General features: G+C 43.1%; 1 protein-coding gene across 2 annotated transcripts in view; it reads right to left on the bottom strand.

Annotated features, from left to right (window-relative positions):
- UVRAG (UV radiation resistance associated) overlaps nt 1-19,907 on the bottom strand; it is a 96,131-nt gene that overhangs the window by 31,563 nt on the left and 44,661 nt on the right. For both annotated transcript variants that reach the window (XM_068117052.2, XM_068117051.2), the window contains exon 7: nt 11,034-11,139. In XM_068117052.2, coding sequence (XP_067973153.2) covers nt 11,034-11,139 — 106 coding nt within the window. The remainder of the gene's footprint in view (nt 1-11,033; nt 11,140-19,907) is intronic.

The raw sequence follows: 19,907 nt of genomic DNA, 5'->3' as shown, positions 1-19,907 counted from the left end.
TAAAACATATGGACACTGCAAGGACTTCCAGGAAAGAAGTTGGAATTTCGAAAAAGTGGATCTCGGGTGAATTAGCGGGGGTAGAAAAGATCAAGGTTTTGGATGGGGGAAGATAAGAGATGGTGGTTACCTTTCCTTTACAAATAACCTCTCTCGTGCATTTAATGCAAATTAATTAACTTTAGTAGAGGGTACGCATACACCATGGCCTACTCAGATGGCCGACTTATTCGCCTGCTCAACTTTCGAGATCCGAGAGGCTCAGGTGCGTTAAAGCCGATAAGTGGTAGATACATTTCACTTCTTTGACAGTCCGGCAAAACGAAGCTGTCCGAACTGAACTTCCCAACGATGGCATATAGGGCCCTCTCCTGGCAGGTATCTTCAGCGCTCACAGGCAGCAAACACGATAAGCCTACTTGGTAATCCCAAACGCCTCATGACAAACAAGGCCTTCAGCACCGTGCTTTGGAGTATGGATCTTGTCGGTCACCTTCGAGTTCTGCTTTAAAACCCTACGCGTCGCTCACATCTTCCTGCAGGAGGGCAAGTATGGCACAAGTGGTACTTGTGTTTGGTCTTTTCACCACAAACAGATTGACAGCTTCACTTCATCTAGCTCTCAGAACAATCACACATAATTTCACTTACAAGAAGGTTGTGATGTATATAATATCAAATAATTAGCCTCTGACCGGAAGCACATGCAAATCACCCAAAACTTTCAGGTCACGTTGAGCATCAAGTCCTCTTTTCTGACCTTGATTCGAGAATAGTCCAACTGTGTTAGCAGAATCTCAACGTTTAATCGCCCAGTTATTTAACGCAGTTGCCCACCACATTGCGTTATATCTCCGTGACCCACTTGACGCTTTATCGTTGCAGTCGAAACCTCAAAGACCATCATCAGAGAGCACAGAAAGAAAGTCTCCTCCTTTCACATCGCATATATACATCGGTGTCCTTTTTTTAAAATTTACAGTCGCTCCTTTGGCCTTGCACCTCCTGCTCTCAAGCCACTTGCTCCTTTTGAGACTCCTACAAATCACACCTCGCTAACATCTCTAAATTCAAGCTTATTCTCACCTCCACCCCTCTCCATCCCCCTCCACCCACACCTATATATTTTTCTCCTGTTCATACAACCTTGTCCACTCTCGATCTTCACATCCTTAAAGTTTACAGGAACATGTTTTGCATCCTCTGGATTGCCAACACAGCTGTACCCACTGCAATAAGGACACTTCAGAAGAAGGCTTCTGTACTGGGATCAAAATGTTGGCAGACAGCTGCAAGAAGTGTATCGAAGAAGATGGCGGTCATCTATAATAATGAGACGTAAATGAAGCTTGTCAATTGTACAACATGTACTTTGAATGTGGGTCCATGATCTCATGGAATAGCCCTGGAGGTTTATGTTATTTATTCCTTTAGTCACTTGTTACAGGATATGCCAAGAGCTACTTATAAAACAGCATTTCCTGAACAACGCAAGTTTCCCTGAAAATATGGTTGCGTTCCTTCTTTCAACAGCTGCAGTCCCTGTGTGGTTTAACAGCTTGGTTCACCTGTGATGGGATTGGGAAGGGCATTCCAGGATTGCGATCCAAGTATGAAGGAACGATGATTATACCTCAGCTTGAGTTGTTCCGAGCGATACTGATCTTGTGTTTTTTCACAATACAGATCGAGCGGCTGGGAAGCTATTGTTGGAACAGGGAGGATGCGTAGCTGTGTTACCTTCTACAGATAGCATACACTGGTGAGGTAAGGGGGGGATGATGATGAATTGAGATGGTGGTGAGCAGATTAAAGTGAGCAGCAGCTCTGTTCCTGGATGTAACAGAGTTTAAGTGTTGTTTCAGATTCTCCCATCCAGGTGAGCAGTGAGTGGTCAATCGCACTTCTGACCGGAACATTGTAGATGGTGGAGATACCTTGAAGAGTCTGATGGTCAGGGGCGCCGTAAGGGGGGGAAAAGTTAGGATGATTCCAAGGGCCCTGCACTTACAGGGGCCCTAAAAATTATGAGAACATTAGGTAAAAATGTGCGCACGTGCTTCATAGGGGCCCATTGTGATATCTTTTCATGGGGCCCAAAATCCCTGGCGGCGCCCCTGCTGATGGTGATCCACTCATCACAAGGTACCTAACCTATGTCCTGTTCTTGTAGCCTATGTCGCTATACCAGTTGCACTTCTGCTCAATGATTACCTCCACCACCACTACCCCTCAACCACGGGATGTTGACAATGGAGATTTTTGGGATGGTGGTACCACTGAAAATCAAGGGCATCCAGTTGGCATCCAAGCCTGCATGTTGTCAGACTTTTGATATAAGCAGCCATTTTCTAGTTCATTGTTGGGGTTACAAATGGTGCTGAACACCAAGGTCATCAGCAAATAGCTCCACGTGGCATGTTATGATGGCGCGCAGGTCACTGAATAAGGAAATGAAGAAGGTTTAGGCCTAGGTCACTGCCATGAGGAACACCTGCAGCTATGCTATGGGGTCGTGCTGATAGTACGACCTCCACAACAACCATCTTCCTAAGAGTCAGGTCATGACTGGCCATCAGAGGGTAATCCCCTTGGATTCCAACTATTTTAGTTTTACCAGGACTCGGCCAGTGGAGGGTAATCTAGGTTGCCAGACTCTAATGAATGCTGCCTTGATCTTGAGATCAGCGACTCTCACTTCTCCTCCGGCATTAAGCTCTTGTGTCAATGTTTGGCTTACAGCTGTGACTGTCCTGAGCAGAGCGATTCTCACGGAACCTCAACTGAGCATGCGAGTCGGTTGTTTGTTTTCAGATGCTTCTGCGTGGCGCTATTGATGGCACATCACTTCACTAGTGGTCGAAAGGAGGCTGACTGGGCGATAATCAGTGAGACCCGATTAATCGGCGGCCGGTCAGTCAATACGAGTGACATCAAATTACGTTTCCCACCGTTGCCTTTGCATAGCCTTCATTTACCATTTAAGGGGAGGAAGGTGGACTGCACATATAAGTGATGTTTAAGAAGATGCTTTTGCCAATAAAAAAATAAAAATAAAAAACAACCAAACCACAAGCACACGTGCAGGACCAATTGACTCAGTCTGGAGTTCTGCTTTACCGAGCCTTCTTGCAATCACTGGATTTTATCTGTCCTTTGTGAAATGAAATATTACAAGTTTAATTTCACGAGCTTATGTTTGGACACGAGAACAAGGAATTTAAGTTACTCATGCCTTTAACTGTGTAACATAGTGTCGATCAAAAATAATAAAATGTGGGAGTATGTACAGTCGTGGCCAAAAATATTGGCACCCTTGCACTTTTTTGAAAATAACTCACAATTTTCTCTAAAAAATAAGTTGAAATTGACAAAAGTATTTGGTCTCCACAATCCTTTATTTCACTGTTAAAATTACAGAACCTTTGTTTTTGATTAAGAACTTAATATATCCTTTTAAATCAGAAAATAAAAAGAAATGGCATTGACAAAATTATTGACATCCAAGACTTGATATTTGGTAGCACAACCTTTGGACAAAACAACTGCAGTCAAGCGCTTCCTATAGCCATGAATGAGCTTCCTACACCTCTACTGGCAGTTTGGCCCATTCTTCTTGCGCAAACTGCTCCAGTTCTCCCAGATTTGAAGGGTGCCTTCTCCCAACTGCTGTTTTCAGATCTCCCCACAGGTGTTCAATAGGATTTAGATATAGACTCGTTGCTGGCCACTTCAGAACAGTCCAGCGTTTTGTCTTGAACCATTCCTGGGTGCTTTTTGAAGTGTGTTTGGGGTCATTGTCCTGCTGCAAGACCCATGACCTTCGACGGAGACCCATCTTTCTGACACTGGATTGAACATTGCGCTCCAATATGCCATGGGAATCTCCTGATTTCATGATGTCATGCACACATTCAAGGCACCCAGTGCCAGAGGCAGCACAGTAACCCCAAAATATCACTGAACATCCTCAATGTTTGACTGTAGGGAAGGTGTTCTTTTCTTTGAAGGCTTCATTTTGTTTTCTGTAAACATGGAGATGATGTGCTGCACCAAAAAGCTCTAATTTGGTCTCATCTGTCCACAGGACATTCTCCCAGAAGTATTTTGGCTTGTTCAGATGTGTTTTGGCAAGCTCCAGTCTCTCTCACAGTCTCTTAATGTCTCTCTCTCAGCAGTGGGGTCCTCCTGGGTCTCCTACCATGGAACCCCCTTTCATTGAGTTGGCGACAGATAGTGCGAGTTGAAAATGCCGTACGTTGTGTCTGAAGATCAGCTTGAATCTGTTTAGCAGTTGATCGAGGTGCTTTCTCTACCATTCGAACAATCATTCGCTGCAATCTTCGATCAAGTTTTCTCTTGCAGCCACATCCAGGGAGGTTGGCTACAGTGCCATGGGCCTTAAACTTTCTGATAACATTGCGTACGGTGGACATAGGAACATCAAGGTCTCTGGAGATGGATTTGCAGCCGTGAGATTGTCCATGCTTGGCTACAATCTTGTGTCAGACCTCCTCAGATAATTCTCTGGTTTTCTTTCTTTTCTCCATGCTCATTGCGGTACACACAGTGACACAAAACAGCAGAATGACTCCTTTTCTCTATTCAAACTGGTTGAATGAGTTATTTTTATATGGCAGGAACCTGCAACTCACCACGGGTGAGTTCAATTCCAAAGTACAGGAGAATCACCTGCTTGAAATCTAATTACGTCGAACAACTTCTAAAAGATGCCTGGGCCATTTTAGGATTTCTGTATGGAATAAGCTAAGATTTTGAAAAAATTTCAGCTTTTTTTGTTTTGTTCCACTGCAAACCAAAGAAATACATATATGGATTCCAAAATAATTTCAACAATTTTCTGGAAGAAATGGAGCATTGTTTGAAAAAAGTGCAAGGGTGCCAATATTCTCGGCCATGACTGTATACACATATATACATATACACATATATACAGTCACGTGAAAAAGTAAGTACACCCCATGTAAAGTTTTGACTTTTTCAACATATTTCAACATACAGCTATTTGATCTTCATTTCAACAATATTGATAGATAAAGGTGATATAATACAACAAATACCATGAAACATTTACATTTTGTAGTCCATTGTATAAGTTAAATAAACATAAATGCAAATTTCGCATGTGGAAAACGTAAGTACACCCCTACATTTATCACTACTTCAAATACCTAAAATTACAATCAGGTGCACCAGCTCAGGTGCAAATGATTAGAACATCGTTAGAGAGGATCTTGGAGGAACCTGTCTTATTTAAACCTCAGACATTTAGTTTGGTTTGCTCTTTGTTGTTGAAGTGTGTGGCATCACATTGCCAAGATCAAAAGAGCTCTCTGAGGCCTTCAGAAAGAAGGTTATAGATGCCTACGAGTCTGGGAAGGGATTCGAAAAGATCTCCAAACAAATTGAAATCAATCATTCGACTGTCCGGAAGATCCTCTACAAGTGGAGAAGATTCCAAACAACTGCCAACCTGTTCAGGCCAGGCCGCCCCAGCACGTTCAGCCCGAGAGCAGACTGCAAGATGCTGAAATAAGTCTCTAAGAACCCCAGAATGTCATCACGGGACCTACAGGTAGCTCTTGCCACTGTTGATGTGAAAGTGCACGAGTCTACCATTAGAAAGAGGTTGCACAAATTTGATCTACATGGAAGGTGTGCCAGGAAGAAACCTTTGCTGTCCAGAAAGAACATCAGGGCAAGACTAAAGTTTGCCAATGAACACCAAGGCAAAGACCAGCACTTCTGGAACAATGTGCTCTGGACAGATGAGTCAAAGGTGGAGCTATTTGGCCACAGTACCAGAAAACATGTTTGGCGAAAACCAAAGACAGCATTTGACCACAAGAACCTGATACCAACTGTAAGGCATGGTGGTGGAAATATTATGGTTTGGGGCAGCTTTGCTGCATCAGGGCCTGGGCAGCTCACCATCATAGAATCCACGATGAATTCTTAATTGTACCAGAGGGTGCTTGAGGATAATGTGAGGCCATCTGTCAGAAAGTTGAAGCTCAACCTAAGGTGGACCTTGCAACATCACAATGACCCTAAACATGCCAGTAAATCCACCAAGGAATGGCTGAAATGAAAGAAATGGAGGGTTCTAGAATGGCCAAGTCAAAGCCCGGATCTAAATCCCATCAAGATGTTGTGGGGGGATTTGAAACGAGCTGTGCATGCAAGAAACCCCTCAAACACCGCACAGCTGAAAGAATTCTGCATGGAGGAGTGGGCAAAAATTTCTCCCAGTCGATGTCAGAGACTGGTAGACAGTTACAAGAAACGCCTACTTGAGGTTGTTTCTGCCAAAGGGGGCAATACCACCTATTAGAGCCAAGGGTGTACTTACTTTTTCCACATGCGAAATTTGCATTTATGTTTATTTAAATTATACAAGGGACTACAAAATGTAAATGTTTCATGACATTTGTTATATTATATCACCTTTATCTATCAATATTGTTGAAATGAAGATCAAATAGCTGTATGTTGAAATATGTTGAAAAAGTCAAAACTTTACATGGGGTGTACTTACTTTTTCACGTGACTGTACATATGTGACTGGCTCTGACAAAAGCAGACACTTGGGGGCAAAAATCAAAATTGAGATTTTAATATCATCTGATTCCCCATGCTTTTCTCTTTCATTTGGTATATACATTATGTTAATTGGATGAAAATTAACGAAGTTATGGTATTTTAATGACAATTATATATTCGTTTAATCAATGGGGATAATTAGGTTCCAAGTTCACAATACAGTTCACACGCACAAAGAATGTGCACACGTAGAGCTTTTCATTCATACCAAACATGTATGTCAGGGATCTCCTTCGAATTACGTTGTATGGCTCGTAGTAAAACATCGAAATTTCGCGATCTTCGTGTCTTTTTCAGCACATCTTGAGAATGACATTTTAGATTTTTCGTCGAATTCCACAACTTTTCTGTTGTTTCTTGGAAACATGTTTTGGTGCAAAATAATCTAGAGAAGTTACTCTTTATATCCATATAAAAATCTCAATTTGGTCCCTGTGGTCATGTTTTGACTCTGTTCGGCTTTTTCTCGCTATGAGAAATGCCCCCCAAGTGTCTGCTTTCGCCAGAGCCAGTCACATATACATATATACATATACATACATACACATAATATATACATATACACATACATATACCCATATACATACACATACATATATACATACATATACAGATACATACACATACATATACACATACGGTCCCTGCTCGCCTGTACTAACTAAATTATACAAACCTGACACCTGTCATCCACTGATATTTCTCGTATTTCCTGTATTTTTGTGAGTCTGGTTTGCATTCAGGAATGCAACAATTATGGTTAATTAACCATTTTGAAGTTATTGCTACCATCGTCTAAATACTGAAAATTATGTTCAAAAGACAATTTGAATTACAGATTCTGTGCTCGTCATGGCAGGTTAAAAGTGCCTGGAGAACCCAACAGACAACACACATTAATCCACCATCCACCATTCCGAAGGTCTCAAATTGAAATGGAAATGATCACTGCTGTGCCTTGCTTACGGTACCTTGAGAGAATGAGTCACATGGTGGGAATTATTGGTGTGCATAATATAATCTGTTTATTTATTTTTTATATTGTATCTGGCACGAAGGGGTAACTAAAGGTGCAATTAAATATGAAATTATTCACAGTCACATTCTGTCGTTTTGATTAAAGAACTCATTTGTGCGGAATGGGATAAACGTACCGATGTCTCCATTTTTTTCCTTGCCTCTCACTCATATCGCACCCCAACCTGCATCGACATTTTCCTAAAGCCACCATTGTCTCCTGAGCTCGCAATTCCAAAATGCTGATCGTATTCTTAAACGCGATTGCATTTCCACAAAACTCTCACATAGTCTACCTTTCCTCGAGTTACCGTGCACCATCATTTTTCCCCCAAGATCCGTGTACAGGTGCAACAAACGACCCGTGTTCATAGAGAAGGCGAACTTTTCCTCGATGTCCTGCAGGACCACAATTCACTCCAGCCGAGAAACTTCCAAACGTCGCTCTATTGAAAAGAGAACATGCTCTATGCCGTTCATTATGACTGTACTCTCTCGCGTCCGTTTGACGGAGTCCAAAACCCGAAGACTCGAGTGAAAGGCAATTTCACTGTGATGATCGTAGTTACGTCTTCCATTGGCTAAAGGGTGTACCGTTTTGACTACATGTCATGTTAACCATTATAATTCTCCTCTTGGTTCTTGCAACTCTGCAATGGGTTCTTCAGTTGACGTCTTCAACAAGTGCACTTGGCAAGTGTTTCTTCAAAGTTGTATCGAATGTAAGTACGTCTGCTGGAACTCAAGATGGCCGTGTCAGGTTATATGTTTGAAAGAAATGTGAATTGCAATTTTTAAGTCGTACAAGGTTTCGTTTTCCTGTACTGAAGAGCTCATTTTTTCAACCTACGAGATGTTTTTGTCATACCTTTCTGAGAAGGATGACAATGCTAAACAGTCAACGCACATTCGGTGAGGCAGAGATCGCTAGCAAGTGTGGTGCAGAAAGGGATTGATCGCCATCTCATGCAGTCGGGAGAACAGGTGGCGTTGATTAATCTCCGGTTGAGACGACTGTTTGTTTATGACTAAGGAACTCCCACCCCTTCCACCACAACGCACCTTTCTTTTACCAATAGATGCAAAAATCTTGAATAATTTCACTTGTGGCCCCGGAACCAAACAAATATTTATAATGGTCCTCACAGCTCACCCTCCCAACATGATTAATAGTAGCTATAATAATTTCAACCTTACGCTGTATATTCACAAACCCCAGATATGCCCTTCCCATGGGTGTTCAGTAGCAAATTAATCCAGATATACAGTCCATTCACTGGTAGCAATCCACAAATAACTAACAGCAGCACAAATTCATGCATAGAGACCAATCACCTCACCTCCAATCATCAGCAATCTCATGGAATCCATTATCACTTCCGATATTAAATCCTTCCTTTTCTCCAACAACCTCATCTCAGATAACCAATTTGGATTCAGACCAGGTCACTCTATCTTGGACATGCTACTTCCACTCTCCCAGCAATGGATGGACGCCCTCAATATCAATAATGAGATCACGGCCGTCTCTCTGGACATATCCCATGCTTTTGATACAGTCTGGCATCCTGTCTTGCTCTCCAAAATGTATGCCTATGGAATCCATGGTCAACTCCACTCTTGGATTAATGACTTCCTTCACTCTCGTAGCCAAGGTATGGCTCTCAACCAAACTCTTTCTTCTCCTCTCCTGTCAAGGCTGGAGTACCCTAAAGCAGTGTTTTAGGCCCCCATCTTATTCCTAATATTCATCAATGATCCCACTGACTCTGGAAAATCCTCTGTCTCTTTGCTGATGACTCCACTCTCTGCCGTGACATCCCTCATCCTTCTGACAGACATGCAGCCTCTTCCCTCTCCTGAGATCATGACAAAATCACAAACTGGTCAAACGCTTGGAATATGTCTTTCAATCATGTGACATCCCACTAAGTGTATATCTCTCTCTCTGAAAGGACCATTCCACAAAACCTCCCATCTCGTTTCTCAACAACAGCCTCAAAGAGGTTCAGTCACTCAAGCTCTTGCGTCTCGCTGTCATTCATGATCCTACAAAGCGAGATGCCGCCTGGGCATCCTCCGTCGTGAAAAGTCTTTCCTTGGCACACCTGAGCTCCTATCCACTTACAAGGATTTCATCTGCAGCTTGATAGAGTACTGCTCTCCCCTCTGGGCTAGCTCCCCTGCCTAATATCTCAGCTTAACACCATGGAAACTAAGACCTTCAATATCATTGGAATCTCTTGTGATGAAGCCGAGTTTAAGGGCTATCACTTCGCCATCACCGACAGGTTGGTGATCTCTGTGTTGTTCCGCCTCATTTCTCGTCTTGCACCCTCTGCCCACTACGTGCTGTGCCCCCCCCCCCCCCCCCTCCAAGTATTTGCTGGATGCACGGGGCCACCAGGAACCCCCTCCTGGTGAAACCGCCCAAATCCAGAACCACTGCTTACCTCCACACATTTATTCCACTCTTTACCCACCTATGGAACCACCTTCAACACTCTCTTCATCTCATTCTTCTTTCCCAGTCTCCAAGACAGCTGTTCACCATCTCAGGTCATCCTGCATCCAAATAAATAATCTTTTCTACACCATTTGAACCACTCCAACCCTAATATTTTGCTTATGTATCCATCTTGTCCACCCCCTGCGTTCTCCACTACCCCTCATCATTACCTGCACCCATTATTTCTCAGTTAGCCTTGTCCCTCTGCCCTGCTATTGGCGTTTCTCCTTTCTCCTGCTGTTCTCGTTATTATGTTGTGTTCTGGTCTGTTCTGTGTCCTGTCTTCCACGAGCCTAGACCACAGATATATAAAAAGTCCCTCCACCGACCACCTGGTCAGGAATTTGTCGTAGAAGCAGGTGCTCATTCGGCGAGCTGAGAAAATTCTCTAAGTCTTTCGTTGTGCAGAGGCACAGCCCCTTCTCTCAGGTACCTTCCAAGTATTTTTGACTTAATTTAAAGCTTTGAGCCATTTTAGGAACAATCCTTATCCTGGACAAGTGATATACTCTATTTTACCCCAAACATGACAGTTTCCTGGGGTATCTGCGCATGCGCACCGAGCATTTTTGGGGCAGATTACGCCATTTCGAAAGTCACGCATTGGTGAGCGATGTCAAAATTCAAAACTCATTAACTTTGAGATGTACAATGATAAATACAAAACAATTTGCATAATTAACCACAACAGACGTCGATTTCCTCTCCAAAGAGAGTTGATCATTTTGATCACGACTGTTGCCAATAATTGCTCATGAAACCTCCAATCGAACGGTGAAAGCCGCACGGTGCACTCAGCAATCCGTCTACTGTGGTGGGTTTACACAAAATATGAAGATAGCGAGTCGAATCAAGATGCAAAAGGAGAAGAGACAAAGCGTACCACTTGGGTTCGGCCTGCCTCAACCTTCAGTCTCTCATTGATTCGCATGTGAACCTTTTTCACCGCCAGCTGCGTCTGCCGGATGGCTTTCTGGGCCGTGTGTAACCTGAGGGCAGGAAAGAATTGGAAGGAAATGGTTGGGGGATCTCAGAAGGAATGAACAGTGAACAAGGAAAGATGGCAAGGTTATGATGCTTATTCTAAGCACAACGAAAGCAGAAGGAAAAGGGGGGCCGGAGGGGGTGGGACTCAATCATGCCAACTACCAATCGGTTTTGTTTCGCTGATAACTATATCAGTTTTCAGCACTGTGTTAAAGTTCCCCTTATCATGGCTATTGGTTAACCAGCATAAAAATATAATTTCCTCCAAAAACAAACCACATGACTCTCTCCTTGAGAAACGGCATTTCAAATAAAATATGAACCGCTGTTCTTCTTGATCAATCACCATTGCACTCTCAAGCCAAAGGTGTCGAGCTCTCAAGGAGGAAATGGAAGTGTACAAGAGCATCTAAACAAATTGAAGTTGATTGGAATCTCAATCTCCCACGATGAAGCGATCTCCGAGGGCCTTTCACTCACTCACCGCAGACAGGTAGGTGGTCTTTCTGTCTTCTACCGACTCCTCTCCGGCCTTGCTCCCCCAGCTCTCTCTGTGCTTTGTCCCCCAAATATTCCTAAAGGTTGCACAAGATCTGCCAGCAACCCTCTGATGGTTAAACTGCCGAAATCTCGGCTCTCTGCTCACCTTCACTCTTTCATTCCTCTTTTCTCCCGCCTCTGAAACAAACTCCCACACTCCCTTCAATCCCACTCCTCCCTCCAGGTCTTTAAAACAGCTGTTCACCACCATCTCTTATCTTTCCCCATCCAAAACCTTGATCTTTTCTACCCCCACTAATTCACCCCAGATCCACCTTGTTTGAAATTCCAACTTATTTCCTGGAAGTCCCGGCAGTCCATATGTTTTATATCTCTCCCACTCCCCCCCCCCTCCCCCACCTTCCCATGCCTCCCCCCCCCCCAAAGCCCTCTCCCTCCCACAGATCTCTCGATGTCCCTGTTCTCAGATGTTGTGTTTGTGTTCCTCCCCCTCTCGCCCCATCTTGTCTACCGCTCCCCATGTTATATGTTTTATGTGTCGGTTTGTCTTTCTGTGTGATTAATGTTCGCTCTTTCACGAGCCTCGATCTTGTATACAAAAAAAAAGAAAAAAAAAAAGGGAAAATTGACTAGAAGGTCAAAATACAGCGATGCTGTTCAACTGTTCAATGGAACAAGGGACATTGTTTAGCCAACGATCGTGGAATACCAACTTGTTGATTCTTCCGATCTACCAGACTCCTCGTCCATTGTTCGGTCCAGTGAAAGCAATTAAAGCTTCCACTACGTTGGGACAAGTCCGTGCCCAAAGCTGGAGAAGGCCTCAAGTAGTGACACTCAGCGACAGTGGTTTTATCCAACATAACATAAAAGCTTGCAGCCATGATTATTGAAAAGTTGTGGTTTAATTTGAGGCACCATCAGTTTCCAAGAATCAGAGCCAAATTGCTCTTTCGTTTTCATTTCCATCGCAGGACGTAGCATCAGTCAGCTGGCCGGCTGGAAATGAATCTTCTTCCTCTTTCTTTGCAAAGTCGGAGGTGATATTTTTATCTCTATCTTCACGCAGACAGTTGATAATATCACTCACAAATTGTCCGAAACTTGGAAATAAATTCCTCTCCTTATCCTTATCCCCTCTTCCACCATGTGCACCTCTGGGGCCCTTGGGAAATGCTTACAGATTATGTGTGTCGTGTGCACAGATGGACGGAAAATGACAAAATGGCACGATTATTGTGCACCAAACATGTACGGACCTTGAGCATCAGCTCAAGCTCAAGCCCCCATCAGCCCCCCCCCCCCCCCGCCCAATTCCCACGTGACCTCCACAGGGTTTCTCCGTGTTATATCCTCCAAATGCTTAGCATCAAGTGAGGAAGCAGCACATACAATTTTTTCAAGTCGAATACAACTCAGCAATGGTCAAAATCGCACCGCTGACCTCTCAGACTCGATAGCGGATACTCTTTAACTACGATATAACCGACACAGATTAATTCAACTCTATTACAATAAATAAAGAAATTAATTAATCGATTATTCATTATAATCATGCAGGGAGATACCCCTTTTACCTCACACTGTGAAATACTGGACAATAGTCTTTGGTCTCAAACTGTTATGGGAAGGAAGACAAATAATATAATATAAATAACCTCGAGTGGGATGATGGTCACCTCTTAATCTGTAATTCAGACCTCTGCTGATTCTGGGGATCCCCCCTAGGGCTCCTCCCCCTCTCCACCCCCCAATACGAAATTGAAGAATGTTAGACTGAGCGACCCTGCAAACCATCAAGTAGAAGGGTTGTATCAGGTATCAGAGCAACTGGTTTGTGAATAAAGGACAAGTATGGATCAGACGTTTCATGGGATCCATGGGATCCATGGGATTCCCCCCCCCCCCCCCCCACCCCCTCCGCCGAGAACTGCCATGGCCCGAATTAGAAGAACATGAAATCGGAAAATGCAAGACCGAGAGATCCTGTGGACCATCGAGTGAGGATCCAAAGTTTCAGGAGGTTAATAAACCTCCCCCTCCCCCCACTACTCGCTGGGGTTAACCCCGCCTCCCCCCACCCCCTACCCACAGGTGCCTCTATGGTCAAAAATCGAAAAATAAAAGCCTGAGAGATTATGGAGGCCATCGAGTAGAAGGGCTGTATTTGGGTTTCAGAGCAATCGGTTGGTAAATAATGGACAAATAGGGATCCGAAGATTCAGGGGGTTAGTAGAGTAACAGCCGGGTGAACAATCAGCTGGGTGATGAAGGAAGAATAGCAAAAAGTTAACGGACGGACAGACGGATAGACATCCGGAGATCACGACCCATTTTACAAGTTCATCGCTTCGAGAAGAGATGACCTAAAAATTGGTTCGCACACTCATGTCCATCTTGTGTTTGGGAAAGCAAGTTATTTATTTATTTTCATTCCAAAAAAACTCCAGAGTAAACGACTTTTAAAATCGGACTTGGGATAGTATGTGAGCGGCATCGGATTAAACATGGGGTTGGGGGCAGGGTGGAGGGGGAACCAATTGGGCCCTGTGGTTCCCGGGGTGATTGCTGCATCACCAGTGGAACGGTTCTAGACGACGCAATGCCAAGGCCCGTTGTCATTGCGAGGCAATTATACGAGTACGAGGCAGAAGTGAGCAGGCACGACCACATAGGATCAAGATGGCATTTAGATTGGAGAGTCCAAAGCTGATGTAAAGGATGACTCGTCAACCGAGCAGAGTCCCTGCAGACCCTTGAACATGCGAGGAAAGTGGCAGCATTATGGTGCTCGAGAGGGCATTGAAGAGTCAACCACAAAGTGTGGAATTTTTGACATGGCCTACAAGTCAGACCAGCTGAAGCAGGCCTGTCGGAGACATTTGTGACCCAAATCGGTTTAAAATCATCGAATCCACAACTTGTGGGTTCCCAATCCAGTGGCAGCTGAAGGGCCATGGGGAATATATATTATAAAATGCAATACTTCCCATTCAAACCTTTCCAGTCACCACAAAAAGAGGCCACGCTGATAGTCAGGTTCACTATGTTTTCTCGTTCAAAATTTTGGTAGATTAGCAAAACTGTACATTTTTGGAATATTCAGAGCATGAGGAATCCAAAAATTAATGTTTACATTTGCGTAGACACCTTTGCGAAAATGACGCTCAGGACAGTGATGAAGATCTGTAAAAGCATATTCCTGAACGGTATAGACCTAGTAGATCCTGTGTATAGGACTTATAGTTCAATCTGATACTACCTATAACTTCCTATAACAACCTATAACTTCAAAGGACTTGCAATATCATGTATTATGTAATACAGTTATATCACAAATATAAAGACAATGGTTTTCAATTACCTTTGTTTGTTGCTTTTCTATAATCCTGGGCACTATTTTGAGGCCTTTATTGGATTCCTTGACCCAGAATAGGATTAGCAGATTTAATTAAGTTTCTAGGTTGACTGGAAGCCGAGATCGCGCAAAATATGTATTTTATGGCGGCCATTTTCAAAATCCAAAATGGCGGCCATGCAGGTGTCTGTGCAAATGCCAACATTGATTTTCAGATTCTCCATGCTCTGAAGATTCCAAAAATGTACAGGTTTGCTAATCCCAAATTTTGAAAGAAATTATATTTGTTAACATAGTGAACCTGACTATGATAAACAATTGTAATTACAGAAGCAACCAATATGAAACGACGAAACCACATCTCGCCTTCTCCAGGAAGGACCTCAAAGACGCTTTCACCACAAACATGGATGATGCTGCACCGACTCCAAAACAATCAAATAAATTTTAAAAATCTCTTAACAACATCCTCCTTGGTTTCCTCAACTTGATCTTCAACTCGTGTTTAGATATCCCCTCCACACTACAATCTTTCCTTTAATGCCACAGTCTGCATCCTCAGCACTGTGTACATTTTGGAGCAACTCCTTCACCTTGGCCACAGCTTCCCCTTCCGAACACTCCTTCACCTTGGCCACAACTTCTCCTTCCGAACACTCCTTCATCTTGGCCACAACTTCCCCTTCCGAACACTCCTTCTACTCACGACTTTGCAAACTCCCCCTTCAACCATCACTCTTTCCACCCCTCCAATTCCAACTTCTCACAGATGAACACCAGCCTCCCTCTCCCCCACTCCACCCCTCCTCACAACCCAACGCAGGTCAAAACCTCATTTCTAACTTCATCCTCACCACCCCATAAAACGGCACTGTGTTTCCCACTTTACATCTCTTTTACAACCCCCACCCCTCCTCCTCAATCCAAACCTTTATTTAAAGTCCTCCTTCTTTCTGATCTCGACGATTTAATCCCGGAATTCACGATTTAATTACCAGGCCTTCTCCTGAGCTCCCATTATCAAATACTCTGTCTCTCTTTCACAGCCCCGAACCCATAACATACAAACGGTGCAATACCAGAATATCCCTGCCTTAAATAAATAACTAATTAAATAATAGATTCCAAATCCTCAGACTTATGTCACCAATTCCCCCTCCCCTCCCTTACCTCATGGCTTCAACATCATTCCTCCAAGCCTCCTCTCATTCCCTCCCCAATACCTTCTGTCTGGGCCCTCATAGCTGAAGCTGCCCCTGTATGTGCACACGGAAATTGGAAAGGCAGATTCTAGCCTGGGGTATGGAATCAATTAGTTTTGAGTCCATGTAAAGAGAGAAAATATAATCTGTCCGTATATTATCATGGCAGGCCTGTCGACTCACGAAGGGAAATCTACAGGCTGACAGTTTCACTTCTTCTCATGGATCGCAAAAAAGAAAAAACAAACAACAGAAAGCAGTGTGGTGAAGAGGACATGAGTGATAAGGGGGAGAGGAAGCAAAATGAAAACTAGAACGGCACCTGGTAGAGCGCACACAACCACCAGGCTGAACGGTTTACATTTTGGATTCCGCTGATAAACCGGGATCCGCATTCGGACCTTAAACAAAATCGAATCGGCTTGTTCTTGTCAGCTAATCAACTCATCCACCAAATTTAGTCATACCACGTCAATAACCTTTTTCAATGTCATGTTATCCATCGCTTTTTGCCCAATCCCTCAATGGTGAAGAATCACTTAAAAATTAAATAATTCTCATATCCCAATTCATATTCAGATCTTCACCAAAATCGAATCAATTCGTCCTTGTCACACACACAACTTCTCCACCAAGTTTTGTCCAAATCCGTCCATAACTTTTTGAGATATCCTGATATATATATATATAGATATCGTTTTTAGCCCTATCTTGCAATGGTGAAGAATCACTTTTTAAAATTGTAGTAGCCGGATCTGAATCCGGATCTTCACCAAAATCTAATCATTTCGTCCTTGTCACATACACTATCTCCACCCGTCCACAACTTTTTGAGATATCTTGTTCACAGACAGACAAACAGACAGACAGACAGACAGACGGGTGAAAACATAACCTCCATCCACCGTTGGTGGCGGAGGTAATTAAAGAGACGTCAATATGTAATTGGTTGAGGCAAGCGCAAAACAAATGCACACAAACCATTACACTGCTTAAGAAACAAAATGACGGAAACACGACGCCGACGTCCTTTAAATAAATGGTTATAATAATAACGCCTACTGCCACTTAACAACTGCTGGCAGTGATGACCGGGTACTAAGACATCCCGCTTTGATGAAACGGGTGACCCAATGACGTCCTCTTTCAAAAAAAAAAAAAAAAAAAAAAAAAAAAAACTTGATCCAGAGATGCATTTAAAAAATTCCATTCAAAGGAATTTTTTAAATGGCTGCTAGACCATATGAACAATGACGTTTGAATTATCAAACTATATTCCGACGCACTCGTTGACCTTGTAAGTTTCACATAAACCTTGTAAGGTCTCTTCTTCTTCAAATAATTTAAACATTCTGGTCGCCAGACCGTGCGACCAAGCACGTTGGAATTTTAAACGTCTATTCCCCTTGACGACTCGATCTTACTGGCAAAGTTTGACTTCAATAGCTTAAGCCATTTTAAAAAAAAAAAATTTTTTTTTTAAAAAGAACGCAGATTCAAAAAATAAAATAATCATGGCTACCAGACCCTGCGTCCGATCAGGATGAAGTTCAAAACATATATTCTCCATGACTACTAGATCATAATTGTGAAGTTTCACATTCATCAATGAAGTGGTTCAAGAGACAATTTTTTTTAAAGGTTTCATTCAATGAAATGTGGCTGCCAGATCATATGACCTATCAGTTATTAGCTCAACTGGACTTTAGTCCGGTGAGCTTGTGCGATCGAGCAGTGTCTGTAGATACGTCAGAGAGAGAGTGAGAGTGAGTGTATAAACACTTTAGTCATTATCACTTGAACCAAACACACGATTTTGATGAAATTTGGCCACAAGCTGCATATCTGATGCCTAACGAAGGTGGATTGACAGCATCAAAATCTGCGCTCATTAACGGAGTATATGGGGGCGGGGTGGGGGTTGATCACCTCCCCCTCCCCCAAATAGGTATTTGCTCTCTTCTCCGAAACTACACACACAATTTCAATGAAACTTTATCACAACTTTCATCGCCCATGATGTACCAAAGTTTGTTCACGGCATTAAAAATTTCAGGGTCTAAGTGGGTCTGTGGGGGGTTTGAGTGACTTTTGCTCCCGATCCAGGTGAGCTTCAGGACCCGCAATCCTATTTTTCTCCAAGGCATGGGGTACATTTGTGTGAAGTTTCCACTCAATCTGTCTAGCCATTCTGGACGAGTTGATTTTAAAGGTTTATGCTTTAAAAAATCTCTGGTGTTGGGCTAGCGGCTAGGGTGCCAGCTTAGGATCCTAGGATCCTGGGTTAGAATCCCGGTCGATCGCTGAATTAACGCCAGGGGGGTTGACTCAGCCTGTCATCCTTCCGAGGTCGGCAAATTGAGTACCAGTTCACTGGTAATTCCCTGCTTGTCGTAAAAGGCGACAAAAAGGGTTGGCGGCAGGAAGGGCATCCGGCCGTAAAACATTGCTTCAAAAAGGGGACCAAAAAAAACAAAAAAACAACAACCACGGTTCCCAAAAAAGGCCAACCCCCGCTTTGCGGGGAAAAATGGCCTCTAAAGGTGGTTATATATTATATATATATGCTTTTTAAAATCATAGCTGCCAAGCCATGTGACCTATGACGTTATGGCAGGGACCTATTTGTTCGTCATGAATAGGATATCATGCTCGCAAAGTTTTGCCTCGATCTGTGCAGCTGTTTCGGAGAAGGTAGGTTTTCTGGGTTTTTTAAGTGTTTTATGTTCAATACAATATGGCTGCCGAACTACGTGACTGATGATGTTGTCAATTTAATTCTCCCATACAATTTTTGCGTAGATCACGCTCAAGAATTTTCCTTACTGATCAGATCAAGAGTTCTACTTGTCGAATTACGACGTCATAAAGGAGGCATCTATGACATCATCATTAACATATGTTATTCCCCATGGGGACTACTTTTCAATGAGCCATGTTTCAATTTTTTCCCATGGAGCTGTTTTGCAGATATAGTGATGCAAAGTTTTTCGGTTTCCCAAGATGGCACCCATACCACGTGACCTATGATGTCATGATTATTTTTAAAAAAAAATCTACGTGCGAGGAAGGGCTTCTATGGTGAAAAGGTATTTCAAACAGTATCGCGGTATTTTAAACCCATTTCAATGCTTGCTAGAAGACTGGGCGGCATGTAGAATCATACTAACGTAATCATAAGAATTTAACCAAAAGAAAAAAAAGAAGCCTACTTTGGTTGCTTTTGTTTTTCCCTTGTTAGACCTCCATTTTTATAATGCTGTGAACAAACATTGGTACATCAGGGGTGATGATGCTTGTGATGATGTTTAATCGAAATTGTGTGTGTAGTTTCTGAGAAGAAAGCAAATACCTATTTTGGGGGGCAACCCCCCCTCCCCCCACCCTCCTCCCCCGTTGTGGTCAAGTGTCATCAAAATTGTGTGTGAAGTTTCGGAGAAGAACGCAAATACCTATTTTGGAGGGAGGGTGGGGGGTCAAACCTGGATCCACTTTGACCCCCGGTAGACCCCCTCATACCACGATTTTTTTTTAATACAATGCACAAAGTTGGATTGCAACATACAAAGTATCATTTGTGCCAAGTTTGGTCACAATCCCATCAGCAATTTCAGAGACGTTGCAAGTGTTTACAGACTGAAGCCGCGCCATCCCATAAGCTCCCCGGAACTGCGTTACAGGTGACCTAATAATAATGTTACCAATAACA

The sequence above is a fragment of the Myxine glutinosa genome, chromosome 5 (assembly GCF_964187855.1).
Source record: "Myxine glutinosa chromosome 5, kmMyxGlut1.1, whole genome shotgun sequence".
NCBI classification, from domain to species: Eukaryota; Metazoa; Chordata; class Myxini; order Myxiniformes; family Myxinidae; genus Myxine; species Myxine glutinosa.
This window is presented reverse-complemented; position numbering and strand designations above follow the sequence as displayed.